Source organism: Cheilinus undulatus, linkage group 22, assembly GCF_018320785.1.
Source record: "Cheilinus undulatus linkage group 22, ASM1832078v1, whole genome shotgun sequence".
NCBI lineage: Eukaryota > Metazoa > Chordata > Actinopteri > Labriformes > Labridae > Cheilinus > Cheilinus undulatus.
The window spans coordinates 12,874,695-12,894,377 of NC_054886.1; the positions used below are offsets into that span (position 1 = coordinate 12,874,695).

Here is a 19,683-nt window from a genome sequence, read left to right on the forward strand (position 1 = left end):
TAATATTTGAATCAGAATCCTCTTTGCTGTGTTCTTTCTTCAGGTGTGCAGAGAGCATGCTGTGCGTGGTGCCCGACATCTCTGCCTTCCGCGAGGGCTGGCGCTGGGTGCGGCAGCCCGTCCAGGTGCCCGTCACGCTGGTTAGGAACGACGGCATCATCTATTCCACCACACTGACCTTCACCTACACACCAGAGCCGGGGCCACGGCCGCACTGCAGCGCCGCGGGCGCCATCCTGCGGGCCGGGAACTCCAGCCTGCTTAGCAACAGCAGCCAGGAGGCCGGCCCTGGCGTCTATGGCCCCAACAGCACCTCCAACGCAGGAGTCACGTCCTCGTCCTCCACCGCCGCAGCTGCTGTGGTCTCCTAACGCACACCGGGGGAGGGGCCACAACACAATATGCCTTGAAAGTAAAAGTACCACAAGGCGTATGAAGACTATGGGAAATAAACAAAAACTGACTCACTCTAAAGTGCTGCGTTTGGATTTTGGATACAAAGAAGCTGAAATTGGCATGGAGAACGGCGCGAAAACAGGGGAGTATCTGAAAGAGGAGCAACATCACAGCATCGTCAGCCAATGGGAATAAGCGAAAAAGTGCTCCTTGCCATGCCCCCCTCTCTTGTGGTTACTTTAGAGACCTGCGTATCCAGTTCTGGTGTTTGGAATAAGAGAAGTTCCTGCAGGCTCAGAGCACCAGCACCTTTCTACGGAAAACCACGGCAACAATACATCCAACGTGTACAAAAAAATTTTCTCGAAAGGAAAGTCTATTTTTTGCACCGCCCAAAGCCCCTCCCACTTTTTGTTTATAAATATTCCTTTTGTTTCCTGTTATTTTGCCTTCATTTGTGGTTCCCTACAGGGTGGCTGGATGTATTGTTGTTGGAGGGAGTGCGAGGATACAGAGGGACACTGAAACGTGACGATAACATAGTTTTTATGGACCAAGAATCTTGTATAAGCTTTAGTAAAGGTACATTTTTCTCCATACCTTTTTTGTATTAAACATATAGTACACTTTTGTTACCAAATAGTTTCTATTCTTCCTCTGAGCTTGGGCTTTGTTCCCCCCTTTTTTGAGGTCCAAACCCCGGCCTGTATGTTATTACGACCTTACAAAACGCCTGCTTTTTCAGTCTTTGGATTGAACCTTGTTTTTGTTTTGTTCTGATACTTTTTGCTTCTTCTGTTGGGAAAAAAAAATCTGAAGTCTGGGTTGTTTATTTACATAAGCAAAGTTGTTTGTGTTTTTTATTTTGAATGGGGAATAACCTCAGAGGGCCTATGTTTTGTCATTGGTTTTTTTATGAAGTCTTTAAAAAGAAAAGCTTTAAGCAACGCCTCTGCCTTGCCTGCAATACTCAACATGTGCGCTACGTCTCCTTACACACATCAGTACATCTCACATGGAGCCATAGCTACGTTTGCAGAATACGACAGAAATAGACTTCCACGGTTACAAAAACATTTAAATGTACTTCAGATATAGCCTTAGTACTGTATTCTTCCTGTGCACACAGTCGGACCGGTCACATATCTACAGTGATATCCGTCGCTCTATTGGTCACTGTTCACGTATCAGATTACATAGCAAGGTGTCTTCCAGTGTGTGCTAAACTTCTGCTGGCATTTAACTCCAAAAAGACTCTTAAATTTGATGTGGCCTTACTGATGACTTCAATTTCAACACAAAAACCCATATTTCACGTTTATATCTGCTGTTTACTCACCGCAGAAGAACCTGTGCTTAGCACAAAAGCAAGCAACGCCTCGCTTCTTATCACAGGAGCTCTGCCGTGTCCGAGCTCACCGCTGCAGCTCCACTCGAAGCAGCCTTCTGAAGGACATCTACGCCTTCTTCTTTTTAACGCCTGTTTTTTATTCTCATGCGGTGCCCAGCACCTTTTCACTTTTGGTACAACGTCTCACGAGCGCTGTAGAAGCTCTTTTCAGCCTTCTTTTTTTTAGAAAACAAACAAAAAAAAGAAAACTCCTGTGGTTTTATTATCTTTGCATAAAAAACAAAGCGTGTGTACATTGTTTAACTCACTGTCCAAGTTAGTTGCACTCATCCGTATTCATGGCGGCCGCTGCGTCTCCTGTAGGAGCATAAATGCCTTCTAAATGTGTATTATCGAAGATGTGCATTTTTGGAACATAACAGCAATATTGTACAGGTCATTTCATCGTCTTTGTCCGCCTGAGCACGAGTTCACCAGCCAGCAAATCTGTACGTCTGTGCGAGTGTGTGTAAGTGTGGTAGTGAGTGAGTGTCAGATCTAGTTGCTGTAATGGAATAAAGAGTCAGACTCGCTCCATTTTTTAAAGTGTGCTCTCCAAAAAAACAAAGAAAAGCCTTGAGACTCGTGTAGGCTTTTCTGTCTTCCACCACGATCCAAATGCCTGATAATTTTTGATAAACATTCAAAGGCAATACCTGTGAATGGAAAGTATTACAGTAGGACTGTAACATAAAGAACAACCATACTGTAACTTGAATGTCTGCTTAATAATGAAGTATTTTCTTCTTACAAACAAACCCTTGAAATAGGAACAAAAAGGATTCGCTTGCACCCTTTCAATGTAAAAGATAAGTTAAGTTATGCCCCTCGTACACAAGCCTCGCCCACCTGTCAGTCATTAATGTTAAATGTTTTATATTGTAATATTGATATTTTTTAAATTATTGGTACAAAGTCTCCCCTTGTCTTATGTCAAAAGAAAAAAAAAGAAAAGTGCATTATTGCCCGTGCTGCCTAGGTTGGCCTGGGAGTGTATTTTTTTAAAAAAGAGGCCACTTCCTGTCTATCCTGGAAACCGTGGAGGATGTCGTCGGTGCTGCAGCGACATGTGTAGCATCCCAAAAAAATGTTGCGCTTCTTCCTGAACCCTTTACTCTGCAGGATGGAGGTCACAAAACCTAACTGTAGATTTCTAACTCTTTTTCTGTGTTTACTAGCTCTAAATTAAGTTTTTAACATAGCCTCTGCATTAGCATCACAAACAACCCCCTCCACCCTTTCTCCCTAGAGCTGGGATAATTTTGGGTTTCTGTTTACAAGTCCAAATGCCTCTTTAGGCCATCCCCTTCCTTCCTCATTCCCCCCTCCGCCTCTTCATCATCTCTTCCAGAGCAGCTTCGTCACATTCGCTCAAGCTAACAAGGGGGGTGATGCATGCTGTAAAAAAAAAAAAAAAGAAAAAAAAGAAATGTGTCGCCTTGACAATCTGAGCTGGTTTACAGTTTATTCTTCTCTTAAAATAATGCTTTTAAGAGATGGGGAGGATACAGAAAGCATCAAAAGTGGTCAAAAATTGTTACACGACTTCTTAAAAACACGCTACATTAACCTAGCAACAAGGAAAGCTATCACATTAGCGATGCTAACTCTTCTCGTGTGTCTGGTCATATTTTGCTCTTCCAAAAGCAGCTGTTCTTTTGTGTTTTTTTTTTTTTTATAATGAGCTCTGAACAATGTATGTATGTATCCTCTAATATGCCAAATGTCTTTTTTATAATGTAGTTTTCATGCACTGCTAAACAAAAACAGGGCAGAGTGAGAGGCAGCTTTAAACAAATAAAAAAAGGAGTGTGGAGCCCTTCTCTGTCGCACTCAGCCTTACTTCTCCTTAAGACAAACTGGCTGTTTGCACTACAGAGCGCTAACCTTTCTCTTTTTTTCTCTCACACATTTCATCCTCACTCTTTTATCGCTCATGTTTATGTTTGTACATTTGGAGTTTCCCCCTTCTCCCTCTCTCTTTTTGTTGTTAACACGCAGCCTGTTATGCTAGCTTTGCTACAGTCGGATCACTTTTTGTTGTTCCTCCTCCTCTCCTTCCCCTCCACGTCTGTTTACTCTCTTTCACTCTCACTGTATCTGTGTATTATTCTAGTAAATGGTAAGCAGAGGTGTCATTGTGGTAGTTATACTCAGTGCTCAAAGGGTTGCTGATGGTAGAAACCTGTGCCGTTTGTAACATTTAGCAATAAAAAAAACAAAGGGGACTTTTTTATAACATAACGTTAGTTTTGTTTTTTGTACATATTGCAGCTCCAGATCATGCTCAAAAATCTGTATGTCATTAAAAGAAAAAAATGAGAAAAAAACTTGCAATATTGGCATAAAAATGAGAAATAAAAAGTGATATAAAATCTCACTGTGTATGTTTTTTTATTGTCAGCAGAATCTTATTTTTTTTATGAACAAAAATTATTCTTTCTTTTAATTTTCTAAGCTAGTTTAGCATTCTTCTTCCCTCTGATGTCTGAAAAGCATCCCAAAATAGCTCCCAAACAAAGAGGAGTAGAAGTATTTCAAAATGGAGTTCGTGTAACTGGAAAAGATGTCCCGAATCTAGTGACAGCCTCCATGCCAGTAAAGTGAAGCCAGTGCAAAGAAACTGCAGTTCCTCAAATGTCCACTAGAGGCTGGCTGCAGTAGCACCGGAAGTCCAATACACCCCCATGTTAAAATGCTAATCTTTATAGAATTAGAAATCATGTTTACAGCCTGGTTAAGAAATATATATATTTTTGAAGGAGAAGTAAATGCCTTTTTGGGCGCACACTGTACAGGGGTGGCATTTTTAAATAATGTGTATCAGTTGTCAGGAGGCTTTAGAGCCTCCTCAGCTCCCCTCTTTGTCTTGTTAATAGGTGGATCAAAAATATGTTTAAGCTAGGCCTGTGCTCAAAAAGTACATATGGCTGTAAATCGCCATGTGCCCCTTGCGGATATGTCTATTAATACAGATGTCAGAATCGATGAGGCCGTAAATGCTGCCATGGCAGCTTTAAAATATACATCCCCCATGGTGCAGTTAATAAAAAAGCCAGCAGACGGCTGCACTCATCAATCTGCGTGATGCCATGCACACCTCACTCCTCACACCAAAACAAGTTGGTACTCATAGTGGCAACATGGATCATAGTGTTTGCTAACGCCAGCAGGACTAAAAGCTTTCTTCAAAAAAGAGGAGGGTATGAGTCATGCAAGCTGTGCAATAAACAAGGTAAAACACTGCGGAAACACCAATCTTCACCGACACGACAGACAGGCAAGTAAGAAATTACCGACAACAGCTAGGCTCACCGGGCTAATCTGTGCCATCCCAACAGGCACTTCAGGGGTTTGGCTGCAACAGTTAATCTGCATGAGGAGGGTTGTTGCGGATGCATAGGAATTCCAAATTTATAGAGTGCAGACTAACATCAGATGCATAAAAACTGTGAGAAGTAGTAAGAGTTAACATTTCACAAGAGGCATTTCCCTTTCTCGTACATTAACAGGGATGCTCGACTGTCTGGTCAGGTGCAGATACGCACTGGTAAATTATGTGACCTGGATGCGTAATGGGAGAGTTGGAGGGGATACTTCACTAGTTTATTAGTCATGGTCAGCTTGCTACAGTTTTAAAAAATGATGAGTATTTATAAAGTGAGGGGAAGAAACTCTGGTTAACAGTACTTATAAGACCACCGGCAGAATGCAATGTGCATGGTGTTGCATTTTCTATGAGACTTTTTGGAAATAAAAATTACTGTGCTTTTTCATTGCTGTAGCCATGCATCACCCTTAAGTTTTCCTTCACAAATATCTATAATTTGAGCATATTATAGACTTTGCTTTTCTGTTCTTCACTATCTTTTTTATTTACCAGCTGGCAAGTAAGTTTTATTAAGTCTTTTTAGTGTCTAATAGAGATGGTTAACATGAGTGTTTGTTGCAGAGATCAGAGGAGAGAGACTGCAATGTCTCCTGGTCCCTTAAAGGTTTTCTTTATATCCAAAGTCCTGGCCTGTGGATTTTAAACAGCCTCAACCTTAGAAAAAATGCTTCTAAAATATTCATAATAAGGAAAGAAGTAAAGACACAGAAAGATGAATCACTGCAGACACTTTTTTTCTATATCAATGACAATTCAAAGGAAATAGGTTACGTTAATTTATTTTGCTTTTCATTACTATTAACAGTATGTCAAACTTCAGTATGTGTTCAGCAACCATTTATACTTTTGCAGGTTATGAATCAAAAATCAGACTAGTTTGGGGTTCGTAGGAGATAACTGCTTGTTGCCATGGTATAGAAACATGTATGTGTCTTACTGAAATTCTAAATTCTAGTATGGTGATGACCCTCCCCCCCAAAGCCCTCAGTCCTTCTTGATTCACTCTTTTTTAAAGCTGTTTAAAGCTCTGTCTTATCCCACCATGAGCACTTTACAGCCCGGATAAAAAGTGCACACTCCAAGTCTCTATACATCCAGAACCATCCCATATAATTCAATCTAAAGCTGTTTCTCTGAACATAACAAAAAGAAATTCACATCTTTTCCAAATATACATTCAAATGTGAAAAAACTCTGGATTACATTCAATCATGTGTTCAGTTGGAGTTCCATCAAAATAGGCACATCATGCAATTAAAAAACAAAAATCTTTAAAATAATAGTCCACTTCTACAACAATATGGAAACAAAAACAAAATGCTACATAAATGCTGCTATCTTTAATGGCTTGAATCAGTGGAAATCAGGTGGCAGTGCCAGGAATTTAGTCTTTGAAGAGAGAGGATACAGGTGGGTAAAGTCCCACTGACCGATAAGGCCTCTCTCTTTACCATTGTAATCACACCCTCACACACACACACTCCACAGGTCAAGGATAGGAGCAGGATTATTTGTGCAGTTCAGGTCTGTTGTGAAGCTGCTGAGTACAGATAAGTTCAGTGTCACAGGCAGACAGCGCTTAAACATAGGCAAACAAATACCTGATGGAAAGTCAAAGAAATTTAAGGACCATGCTGGGTTTACTTCATTGTGTAGCCAAAACTGCCAGTCAATAGCTATAATAACATCTGTGTATGCTGTTCACTTACAGAAGACAATTTATTCATTTGTAGTTTAGGGCCAATTGGAGTCACAACTCCACCTCAATGTCTGTCCCTCAAATGTTCATGGGTTATCCATTACTGTATGTTCACACCTCACGGTCTCTTGGAATAAGGTACATAAGAGAATGCGTGTCTAGTTACATTACAGTCACATTGCTAGCATCTTGCCTGACATGTACAGTGCTTAACAAATTTATTAGACCACCACCCAAAGTAAGGTTTATGCCACAGCTGCCCTTAATTAACAGCATTGGTAATTACCAAAATCAGTTTTTATGTTTCTGCAATGGTTAATACACCAATATGTAGAAGCTCTTTAACCCAAATTATATTTTTAATGCTAAAATATAATCATTATTGTTATCCATGAATTTTCAAATTTACTGATTTACAAAAAAACAGAGAAAATAGTAAAGCACATTAATATTTCTTGATTAATATGTCAAATTATAGTTATTTACTTGCATTCCTGAATAGAAAAATGAGTTTTAGTGGTTGAACGTTATGCTTGATTAATTTCTGACTTCTCAGAGAAGCCCAGTGAGCCAGGCTCAAATTTGGGTATAAAAAGGTGAATTCAGTTTGAAATTCCTCATTCCTGTTCCAAATGGTAAAACGTGGAGAGCTCACTGAAAATGAAAGAGTCCGCATTAAAGCACTTCATGATGCTGGATGGTCTTTGAGACAAATATGACAGGTGGTCTAATACATTTGTTAAGTGCTGTATGAACAGCATGTTTTAGTTGTTTTTGATCATCTGTGTGCGTGAGTTGCTCTGATGACTACCCAACAGTCAGAGTGTCAGAAAAAAGAAAATCAGACAACAGAACTCTCTGTCCCACAAACCTGATTTGTACTGCACACGTGCAAACATGCGTCTACATCTGCTCAGCAGCCCACTTGTGCTATTTGCTTAGTTGAAGGTTAACTTAGATTAGTTTAGATAGGCCTTAATTAGCTTTAGGTTAGGTTTAGCATTTTTATTTCCACTGGCTAGATTTAGGGGTAGCTCTTTGGGTATTATATTTTAACTAATTACCTTTCTTGGGTTAGGTTTAGCATTTATATTCCACTGGTTAGGGTTAGAATTAATTTATGTAGACACGGATGTAGACGCGTTTGCACATGTGCAGTACAAATCGAGTTTCCGGGACGGATCAAGTAGGGACAGCCACCACAGAGCTCTACTGTTATTGTTATTGCCCACCGTTAGCTTCGCTAGCAGCAGCCAACAGCTGAAATTCACAACAGTGATGACACTCTAGGATTATGGGTAATGTAGTGCCATATTATTATAGGTCATTGTTTTCTTTTGTTGAAAAACATCCGTTAAATTCACTGGTAGTGGTAGAACCAGACAGAACACAGAAGTTTCACAGAAGAAACCAATCAGAGACATTGATAGGATTGTGGGTAATGTATGCTGTTGACCAAGATCCTGAATAAACCATGTTTTTTTAAAACCTAATTTGGGTAATAATCGAATCTGAAAAACAGCAGGGACTGAATGATGTTGTGGCTGATAAGGGACTGGAGGAAGGAAGGAGTGGGCGTGGCTTATCCCCCCTTCTTCCCAGCACCTTCCATGATGTTCCAAAGACAAATTTTTAAATTCAAAGGTGGACGCACCGCTGCTAGAACTTCAGGATCTGGTTTCTTTTGAAGTTGGGGAAACAAGGGTTGGTTGCCATTGTGCCAATTACAGCCTAAGATGGAGGCTTTATTTTATTACGCTGGCATAAAAAATGGATAATATTTGCTACCAGCTGTTTTCTCTTGGATTAAGAACACTGAGGTGAGCAGAAAAACATTTTTTACCAACAAGAAGTTAATTTCTCATGGTAGCCATTTGTAGTGTGTTTGTTTTTATATAAATGAAACACAGAAAAAGCTAACAGCTTCAAATTTTGGGTCCTTTTTTGTAGCTGGCATAACAGATATGACAGCTAGCATAAAACCTTCGACAAACAAAGTGAAGTCGGGTTTGTTTTCTTTGATGGTGGTATTTCACCAGTAGCATTGAGCCTTGCAAACTTCTTAGGAAACATTCTTGAAAGTTTTTGCTATGATGCGTAATTAATGCCAGTACTTAGAGTGTTACAACCAACCCCAGTCTCCCCTATTATTATTATTATATTTTTTGTATTTCTAGCATGCATTTCCACGAGCAATTCACTGATTTCAAATATTGTTTGGACCTTGCCTAGCTATATGTATAGTTACCAAGGTGTGTTATACTACTGAGTTTTCTGCTTCCCTTCCAGGCTTCATTTGACCCAGCATTAACCCAAGATGTTACAAGCTATAGAGGAAAAATCTGTTAACTGTAGTGAGGGAACTGTAAATACAGCTGTAAGTACAGCACTCCTACTCCACTTGAAAAAATGTGCTCGTGTCCTGTCAGTCTCCAAGCTTTAGCTAAGTATCTGCTTGTTTATTTCATTTAAAGCAATGGGCTTTGCCTTGTTTGCACTCACACTAGAGCTCTCACAAACACAAACACTCTAAATCCAGTTTAAGTCAGCTCACTCCAGGCTGACGCTCGAATCCCCGTGTAGGTGAAGCGTGTGCTGGCTCCGCTTGGCGGCGTATGGCCATTCTGCTCATTGGTCTTTCCTCCTGTTCTCATTCTTTCCCCTTTAGCTGTTCCAGTTCCAGTTGACCTCCCTAAACCGCTGCTTCCTTCTCCTCTCCTCCTCAGACAGCTGCAACAGGTGAACGTAGCCAGCATGCCCTGACGGAAGCGCTTGTTCATGAAGCAGTAGATGATGGGGTTGACGCAGGCAGAGGTGTACGAGAGCAGGTGGATGAAGGAGATTGGTGCACCGGTGAGGCGGTAGGCTGAGCGCCGGTCGAAGGCCTGCCAGGCGTTGACCACAAAGACGGGAGTCCAGCACAGGAAGAAGAGGAAGACGATGACCAGGAGCATACGGATCACACGCTTCTTGGCCATCAGGTTTGCCGTAGAGCTGCTGCCGTACACTCGGCCTATCATGGGCTGGCTGCTGGAGCTGGGGAAGTTGCCTGTGATGCTCTTTTTTTTAGTCGCCTGAAGATAGCAGCCGTCACTGTCACCGGTTTTGATGCTGCCAGCGCTGGACTGTCTGTCTGTCAGGGGAGAGGATGTGAGAATAGAGTGAAAGGGTGCATTTCTATCAGCAGTGAGATGAAACACAATCACAGGCATTCTTTAAGCAAAGGCTGTAGCTCAAGGCCTAAAAAAGTTTTTTTTTTTTTTTTTTTTGCCTCTTCACTTCTTATTGAAGTGAAAAATAGATCAATAAGAACCAATGCTGTTATGGATGTCAACTGAGAGCCTATTTAGAACGGTGAATGACGCCTTTGTTCATTTGAAGCCAGTTGCTGCAAACTCACTTGAGCACCAAATGTGTATCAATCCACAACTGAAAATAGTCCCAAAAACAAAAAATGGTCATTGATGAAAACTGAACCTCCCCAAAAAAACTGCAACTGTAATGTCATTACAAACTGTTTAATATGAAGCTTCAAAGACTATCACCAATCAGAAATCAAAGTGATTTATACGACCAGACTGAGACTCCGTCACATCACCCTGAGATGTATTAAACAGCATAAGCCTCGTTTTTCAGAATTCAAGTTTAATTTTAACTCACGCAAACCATCAGCGTCAAAGCTCTCTTGGAAAATGACAGTGTCATCTGCATAGAAATAAAATCTTGATTTAGGAAATTATGATTGATGCTGTTAACTTAAAGTATATATAACGGTGATCGCTTTTACTGATCCCTGTGGTAAGTCATGTTTAACCTTAAGATATTAAGAGGTAAAATCTTCAGCCTGCAACTGATCTTTTTGATAGTAATTTTCAAACCAACAAATAGTTCAGATAGACAATACAGCAGTTTTCCTTGCAGTCCAATGAACCAGTAATATTGCTGACCACTTTCAAACAGGTTGTGTTTGTGCTGTGTTTTTCTATCTGAAACAGGACTGATAATTATTGTTAAAGAAAAATTTGTTTAGTTCGGAAAATGAAGGCAGATTTCCTAATAAGAGGAATTTTATTGTAGACCAAAGAAAGGTTAAAAAGATAAGTCCATGGTTCAAACAACTTGTTGGGAAAAATTGAAAATGTCAACTTTATCCTTAAAGGAGTGTTGTGCTTCATACCTCTGCAGGATTTCCTGTTGAATAACTCCGACTTGATGCCCCGGTAGAGCTCCAGGGAAATGAGACCATAGGCAGTCATCATGACGATCCCGGGGATTAGGAAGAGCAGCAATAACAGGGACACGTACCTGCAAGGGGTGAATTTGGGAGATGTAAGCTGATGCATCTAATTAAAATCGACCCCAGAGCCAAACTGCACTGCTAAGATTAGAAACTCTGCCCTTGAATTCAGAAGCATTTCTACATGACATTTCTTTTTTTTTTTTTGTTTAGTTACGACAATGATTTGAAAACACGATTCAAATGCTGTGCCTTTATTTTGAAAGGCCAGGCATGTCATGCCAGATATTTTTCCCGAGTGGACGTCTCTCACCGACAGAACCAGACTGTGAAAGTCAATAAAGAGGCCAACTGAGTGCAAAGACTGGAAGAGAAAAGGTATGACACTTCCTATTGCACTTATTTTCAGCTTACCAGGACTGCTGGATGACATCATTGGGCCAGACCAGGCGGCACATGTGTCCCGTGCTGTTGTTGAGACGAGTGAAGGGCTTAAGGGTGCTAGAAATGGGGTAAGGCAGCATCAGGATGAAGGACGCCACCCAGGTAGCGGTGATGACTTTGGCGGCGTGGGATTTGGTCTGCCACGTTCTGGAGGTCAGTGGGTTGCAAATGGCGCTGTAGCGCTCCAGAGAGATGGCCACCAGGTTAAATGTGGAAACACTGACGGAGACACCTGAAGATGGAAATCCAAAAATAAATCCCAGTTAATATGTCAGTATGGAGCTCCGATTGGCTGAGGCGGGTTAGTAATTCTTTGAGGCAATTCCAGTTTACTTGGTTACTGTTAATTTAAAACATAAACGAAGAAATTCACCATTTTTGTACAACTTCTTAAGGTGAGTATTTTTGAAGACCAATGAACACAACACCAGTGTTTGTCTTCAAATATGAAGTTGAAGAAGTAGCTTAGCATAAACACTGGAAATTAGGAAAACAGTGAAATGAGCTCCACTCAAATGTGAAAAAGTTGCCAGAAAAAAACCCTCAACCAGAACAAAAACAGACAAAAAAAGAGGAAGTAAAAAAAGATGCTACAAGTTGATGAAAAGCTGATTTAACAGGCTGTTAGCGCCACACCAACAAGCATGACAAAGATACTGATTTTTTCTTGCTTATATGTGAACTATCACATAAGCAGAAGGTTAATGGTTTAACTTCACAAAGCAGCTACTTATGCTATGTTGCTACAGTCTCTAGCTATGTTAGCTTTAGCTACATTTGCTTTAGCTCACACTGCTTAAGCTAACTTATTTAGTTAATTACACAGTTAGCATAGCTATGTTAGCTTAAACCTTGTTCTCTATGTCACTATGTTAACTTTAACTACATTTGCTAAAGCATGTTGCTTAGGCTAGCTTGTGCAGTAACGATAATTACAGAGCTAGCATACCTATGTTTCATTTATTTAATTTATTTTTAAGAAAAAAAAAAGAAAAAACAATTAAGCAGATAGCTGATAAATCTGGGTTAATGTTATGATGAAAATAATAAACCCAGTTGGCCAGTTTTTTTAAATAAAATACAAATGGAAATTAAAAATATTATCTTATTTTTGCAACAAAGTATATGATCATTGAAGCAATGTTAAAGCAATGAGCTGTTTTTGAGACTTTTTTCAGATAAAAGTTAGTTTTGCTGAAAGATGCAGGTCTGTGGTGGTTTTTGGGATTTTATTTGATGATGACTTAATTATTACTAAGAACTGCGTCTTTGATCTGCAACCACCTTGAGTTTAATACAAATTGTAGTTATTATCTTTGTAATAGTAGATTTTTTAAGTCATTTTAAGATCATTTTGTATGTGTAATGTTAAGTGAGTATATTGGCAGAAATGGTGGTTGTGGGGGTCCTCATACCAGAGTCTACTAAGGGCCTCACTTTGGCCAGAGGCAGCTGGGCTGGAGTGAGATTTTCATGACAGGGGCTTAATCGTATGTACTTGCTCTTAATCACGTGAGCTCATTGGATGAAATCATTAGGGTTTAACATGAGTAGGGAGTTACTTAGGCATGAGATTTGTCTTGACAGAGTGAGAGCTGAAACTGGCAGTGTGTCGCACGCAAGGTGTGTGAGAGTTGGCAACCCTGTCATAGTGACTCTCATAGACTGAGGTAAAGACAAACTCCAGCTTCAGGGAGTCACACAAGAAGATTATAACTATTCTCTATTTGTACTGTAATATGACTATGTAATCTGATTATGACGTGCTAACATAAAGACAGATAACTTGATTCAGCTGACTGTTAATGTAAAACCTGAAATAAATTTACTATATATCAATTAAAAAATCATTTTTTTTCTTATTCTGGAGATTTGTGGACATGTTTGTAAAACCAGTTTCTTGAGGTGAGTGTTTTAGGAGATCAGTGAATAAAACACCAGGGTTTGAAAATTAAGCTAGGAGATAGCTTAACATAGACTGATATTAGCTCCATTCAAATGTTAAAAAGTAGCCAAAATATTAAAACAGACAAAAACACAATATTTTATTCCATAAAAACACATAAAAGAATGAAAATGTGGTAAAAAGCTAAGCTTACAGGCTGTTAGCTAGCAATTTTCCCAAAACAAACACGACAGAGGCACATTTTTGTTGCTAGATTGTGAACAATTCATTGGTGATTTTAAAACCATACTGTTATTTAATACTTTAAATTTGCTCACCATAAAAGCAGACAAGCAATGTTTAGCTTTATCTGTGAAATATATATACACAACTTCAGAAAATTAACAGTTAGCTTCATCTAGCATAAAGAGTGTCAACTATGGTAAACAGCTAGTTGCTAAAGAAACTATTAGCAGTTAGCTTAGTTTAGCGTTGAGACTACAATGGAAGAAAAACAAGCCCTTTTTCGTCCAGAATTCAAAAGGTACACTTGGTAACAGCTAGATGAATTGCTATCATATTCCAAGACAATATGACAGCAGCTGAAGTTAGCCTAGCTAACAACACACACGTAACAATAATATTCTGAGTTTTGTTGTTTTAATTTTTCAGAGATGAAGTTAATGTTACAATGTACAAGTCAAATAGGCTTGAAGGGTATTTTTTTAACTGTTCAAGAGTTTTACCTGTTGTCTCCACAATTTTACGTCTCATGGCTAGCTCCTTGCTAGCTTCATATTTGATATAAAGGCATCAGGTTAAAACCAGAGGAGGAAATAGAAAAGACTATTAAACTAAAATACAATTACTTTGGCCCAAATTAACCTAAGTAGAAGTAAAATTACTGGCTAATTAATCTCATCAAAGAAAGTAAAAAGTATTTCATTTTAAGTTTATTTAAAGTACCGAGCACTGAGCTGCTAATAAGGAGTTGTGTAGTGAAGCACAATACTTTCCCAAATTATACTCAAGTAAAAGTTAAATTACGGGTTTTAAAAAGAATTATAAAAAGTAAAAGTACACAGATAAGCTACTCAATGACAGTAGTTTGAGTAAATATGATTAGTTACTTTTCACCCCTGGTTAAACTATATTGTGGACTATATAACCAGGTTAGTTCTTCTTCCCCTCTATTTTTCTGCCTCTCCCCTTGTCACACTGAGAACACGTCACTGTGTTTCACTGTGTTTACTTCAGTGCCTGTGATGCTACGGCACATTAATGTTGGGTCACATTGAATTTAACTGCTGAGCAATGACAGACACATCCTGAGCCGCCTCTTACCCAATCAGCCTTAACACACAGCAACAATAACAGAGAAGCTAAAAATACAACTACAAATGACCACGTCACACAGTCTGAGAGGAGAGACACATAAACAGATAAAAATGAGAACAAACAAGGTAATAATCTCTGATAACGGCGCTCTGATCCCACTGAGGTGGAAGAGCGGGAGACAATGAGAACCAGGTTTCCTGGCAGAGTTGTAATTGGATGGAAATGAAACATTGTTAAAGGTGTATCATCTGTTTGAGTGCATATGAAAAGCTCCCAGCTCAAAGAAACCTGAAGACTTTTTAGGCCTTTTTTTCTCTACAACTTGGGAAAAATCAAAATGGGAATGAAAATGTACAACTAAGAAAGCTATTATTTACTGTAAAGCAGGTATTGCTTCTTACTTTTACTAAGTTAACTTAAGTTAAGCATTTTTCTTAAGAGATCCCTGTAGATTAATGCATGTATCTGCTACAATGACTGGGATTCAAACTAGTGCCCTTCTTACTGTAAGGTGACAGCACTAACCGCTGCATCACCATGCAGCCCCTCTGATTACGCTTATATTAAGCTGTGGAATGAGCTGCAGGTGAGAGCAGGGCAATCACGAAGGCTGGATTTCCAGCAGGAGTGGAAGAGGAGATGCAGCTTGCAGCGACAGAAGCAGCAGGTGAACAAGAAGGTGACAGGCCAGTGTGAGCCATGGGTGACAGCAGAGGACAGCAGCCGGGGAGGAGGAGGGAAGTGGTCAGCAGTTGGAAGACTCTGGCCCAGCATGGGGGCGCGCTAGAGGGTTGAAACCAATGTATATTGTAGCAAGTACAGGCTCTTATGAGATTTAAGTCACAAGTTTTTTTCTCCATCATCCTTAGATCTCCCTGCAAAGGTGGAGCAGCATCAGAGCAAGACATCAGGAGCTGGAAGCTGGTCTTGGACTGAGTTGGTCTCAGAATCTTTAAACCCTGCTGCAAGCATTTTGTGACGTTTTTGTTGAGTGTTTGAAGGAATTTGTTGGACATTTCCTTCTTTAAAGGAAATTTTATCATAAGTTAGTGACAATGATTCCATCTTTGATCGTGGATCCCAGTTCCCGTTAATGTTATTAACTCGGCTCCTGTACATTTTTAAAAGAGCCCTTGGCTCGTGTTTTAATCCCAGTTGGCCTTTTTAAACCAGCCCTTTTAATCATTTACTCTGTTCTAATTTTAACCCATACTTTAAACTCAGTGTGGCAACTTTAACAAGTTGGCCTGGCCGCATTCCCTCTTAAAAATTAGGAATGACTTCAGCTGTTTTTTTTTTGTGCTGGTGGAGAACAAAAAGAAAGCAAAAAGAGAATACTAATGGAACTGGTAGTCTAGTGGTTATGCCCATGCATCCAACGTACAGAGGCTGAATTTGCCTGATGCAGGTGGCTCTTTTTGTGACTCCTTTCAGAATGTCTTTCCCCACTCTCTCTCTTCCCAGTGTCCCACACTGTCTCCTGTCTTATTCCTGAAATGAAGGCATAAAACCCCCAAAATAAATATAAAAAAAGAGAGGAGTTCTTTGCTTTCCAGAAGCGTGCCTCCCTTTAAGGGATACTGCTCTTATTAATTACACCTGATGTATGAATGAGCAGCTGCTTGCTACAGTGCTGTGAAAAGGTATTTGCCCCCTTCCTAGTTTCTTTCTTTCTTCTTTTTTTTTTTGTAGGGAAAAAGTCATCCAAACCTACCTGGCCACGTATAAAAGGTTCATTGTGCACAACTTGTTAATTCATGAATCAAATGTGACTAACCACATTTTTGGAAAGCTGAGTTGACTTCACTAGCCACACCCATGCCTGGTGACTACCTACTGACCTACTGAATCAAGAAACCACAAATAAAACCTGTCTGACAAGGTGAAGTAGGCCAAAAGACCTAAAAATGCAACACCTCGTGCCACCATCTAAAGAAATTCATGATCAGATGAGAAACAAAGTCAGTGACATCTATCAGTCTGCAAACGGTTACAAAGTCCTTTCTAAGGCTTTGGGACTCCAGTGAACCATGATGAGAGCCATTATCCACAAATGGAGAATACTCGGAACAGTGTTGAACCTTTCCAGGAGTGCCCAGCCCACTAAAATAACTCCAAGAGCGCATCGACGACTCATCAAAGAGGTCTCAAAAGAACCCAGAACAACATCTAAAGACCAGCAGGCCTCATTTGACTCAGGTTTAGTCAGTGTTCATGATTCAACAATAAGAAAGAGACTGGGCAAAAATGGCATCCATGAGAGAGTGCCAAGGCAAAAACCACTGCTGATCAGCAGAACTCAAAGGCTCGTCTCACATTTGCCACAAAACATCCTGATGATCCCCAAGACTTTTGGGGAAATGTTACATCTGCCCTAAAACTAACTCTGCAAAAGGACATCATACCAACAGTCAAACATGGTGGTGGTAGTGTGATGGTCTAGGGTTGCTATCTTGCTTCTGGATCTGGACCCCTTGCTGTAATTGATGGAACCATGAATTCTGCTCTTGACCAGAAAATCCTGAAGGACAATGTCTGACCATCAATTCGTGAGCCTAAGCTCAAGAGCACTTGGGTTATGCAGAAGGATAATGATCTGAAACACACCAGCATTTGCAGCAATTGCATTTTTAAAAATGAAGGTTCTGGAGTCTGGACTTCTGATTGAGATGCTGTGGCATGACCTTAAACAGGATGTTCATGCCTGAAAACCATCCAACAATTCTGCAAGGAAGAGTGGGTAAAAATTCCTCCACAGTGATGCGAAAGACTCATTGCTAGTTATCAAAAATGCTTGCTTGCAGTTGTTGCCGCCAGTGGTGCAAACACCATGTGCATTTTGTATTTACTTGGGTTATTTTGGTCTACTATCAAATAAAAACATCTGTCAACCTCAGTGATTGTGTTACTGAACCAAACTGGACAGGCCTGTTCTTGCTTTGTTTGCCATGTCACATTCACCTGTAAATGATTTGTAAATGTGTTGGTAACAGCAGCTTGTGGTTTTCACCGAAATAGGAAATAAAGTGAACCAAGAAAATCCAAACTGTTGCATTAAATTGGGCCTCAGGTACAACTACACGTTCTGACAACACACGTTTCATCTGACCAGAGCAGTTTATTTTTAGCCCAGGCTCATTAAACCATGGGAGCATCCGAACATGCAGGGAAATGACTCTTAAGCACAACATGGCCTAAGATGACTTCAGTTATTGTCTCTCCGACTCATAATACAATTACCAGCACATTAAAAAACATAAGGCTTCTGTTGAGTCACAGGAGAGGCAGAAATGGGTTTGAATTTGAACATCTGTGCAGCATTTTTATGTATTTACATCAAACTTTGATGTAGAATTTGAGCAAGCTTGGCCTTTTTGCAGCTGCTTTCATTTTCTGAGGGATAATGATGAATTCAGACATCTGATAAAGGCATTTTTTGATGTCTTTTTTTATGTCAAGGCAGATTTGGGACCAATATACCTTAATTTAAAGACACATGAATGCCCAAATTATAGCTCACATATACATGTTTCTCACCCATGAAGTACATGACCAGCTTGCAGATCCCTGTGCCGAAGATGAAGTCTCTCATGAGGTTGGGGATTAGGGTGAAGGGGATGCAGACCAGAGACACCATGAGGTCGCTGACAGACAGGGACAGTAGGAACAGGTTGGTGACTGTCCTCATGCGCCTGTTCCTCACCAGGACAGCAATGATGAGGCTGTTACCCAGGACACTGAGGAGGAAGATGAGGCTGTAGAGGACGATCCGCACCGTCTGGTTGATATCTAACAGGAGAGAAGAGGGAGGTACAAATAGGGTATGTTACTCTCAGATTTTTTCCTATTATGAACTCTTTACCCCAAACATACTTGAAACTTACGCAGTTTGCTTACAAAATAAGGTAATTACCTTTAATTTAAGCCTTGGATTATCTTATGTTCATTCCTTCAGATCTTGACAGTACAAATGCGCAAAAATATGCCTCTGAATTCTCTATCCTGTGGCCATACATTGCGTAATGCCACTTTGCTTCACCTGACATTGGCAGAGCCAGTGTGCACTGACAACATATGTGTCACCACTGACAGAACACACTGCATTAGCTTTCTGGAGGACTTGAGCCATGTGCGTAATGCGCACTGACGCACAAAGACAGCCTAAAGCAGTCGCTCGTCTTGCACAAACTGGAGACAAATGGTCGAATTTGGAACACACCCCACTTATGAGTAAAATATTTCAGTGTTGAAATTGTGCTTTTTATGGTTTAATTAGGGGTTAAAAGGGGCGTTTTTTACGTACCTTTCGGCTCTGGTGAAGGATCCCGCTCGCCCTCGCACTCTGAAATATTCTTGATCCCCAAATTACACAAAATCTTGTTCAGGTCAGTCGAATTGAAGATGTCAGATGGTGTAAAGGTCTCCATCTCGATCTGTCAGCAAAAGCCTCAAGTTAAATCAGGGATGCGAGAAGAAATCCGCATCATACTCTTACAAGAGAGAAAATACTCAAACGAAGTAATGGATGAAGATGTCTCTTTCGCTGATTTATATAAGACAAATGATGATTATTCCCTACAAGTTTCCGTGCGCTCTCCGTGCGTCTGTGCGGTGCGCTGCTGAAGAGCGCTGCATTTCCTCTGACATGTGGACTGGTCGCATTCTTGAGTGCTCAGCCCGCCTTTAGAGAGAGCATGAGTCAAGTCAGTGCAAGTCCCCCCTCCTCCTGCTCCTCCTGTTTTTAATATCAAACACCCAGTCTTTAATCCTTCTCAGTATGCATCATATCAAGTAATCCTCTTAAATGTTTTTCATATTTCAAATACTACTGATCTGCAGAAGAGGCGCGAAACCAGCCTTAAGGTGCACAGTGATATAAAAGTGCATCTACATAAAAATGAAT

At 40.2% G+C, this 19,683-nt stretch overlaps 2 protein-coding genes across 2 annotated transcripts in view; one reads left to right on the forward strand and one right to left on the reverse strand.

The window, feature by feature from the left end:
- The window catches only part of rbpjb (recombination signal binding protein for immunoglobulin kappa J region b), an 80,324-nt gene extending 76,161 nt beyond the window's left edge, over positions 1–4,163 (forward strand). Inside the window, exon 11 of the mRNA XM_041779336.1 lies at positions 44–4,163. Coding sequence (XP_041635270.1) covers positions 44–371 — 328 coding nt within the window. The 3' untranslated portion in view covers positions 372–4,163. The remainder of the gene's footprint in view (positions 1–43) is intronic.
- Positions 4,164–7,550: 3,387 nt separating this feature from the next.
- cckar (cholecystokinin A receptor) lies at positions 7,551–19,419 on the reverse strand. Its single transcript, XM_041778761.1, has 6 exons — positions 19,360–19,419; positions 19,084–19,213; positions 18,318–18,569; positions 11,528–11,789; positions 11,054–11,181; positions 7,551–10,009 (listed from the first exon to the last, which is right to left on the reverse strand). The coding sequence occupies exons 2-6, from the start codon at positions 19,205–19,207 to the stop codon at positions 9,417–9,419; spliced, it is 1,359 nt and encodes a 452-aa protein (XP_041634695.1). The 5' UTR covers positions 19,208–19,213; positions 19,360–19,419; the 3' UTR covers positions 7,551–9,416.
- Between the last annotated feature and the right edge of the window lie 264 nt (positions 19,420–19,683).

What these genes read in the sequence shown, in the direction of transcription:
- cckar (XM_041778761.1), bottom strand. Translation starts at nt 19,207, where the DNA reads ATGGAGACCTTTACACCATCTGACATCTTCAATTCGACTGACCTGAAC. An exon ending in GCTGGTCATGTACTTCATGG is followed by an intron (nt 11,790 to 18,317) that starts GTGAGAAACATG and finishes TTCCATCTTCAG; the next exon opens with GTGTCTCCGTCAGTGTTTCC. An exon ending in GATGTCATCCAGCAGTCCTG is followed by an intron (nt 11,182 to 11,527) that starts GTAAGCTGAAAA and finishes CACCCCTTGCAG; the next exon opens with GTACGTGTCCCTGTTATTGC.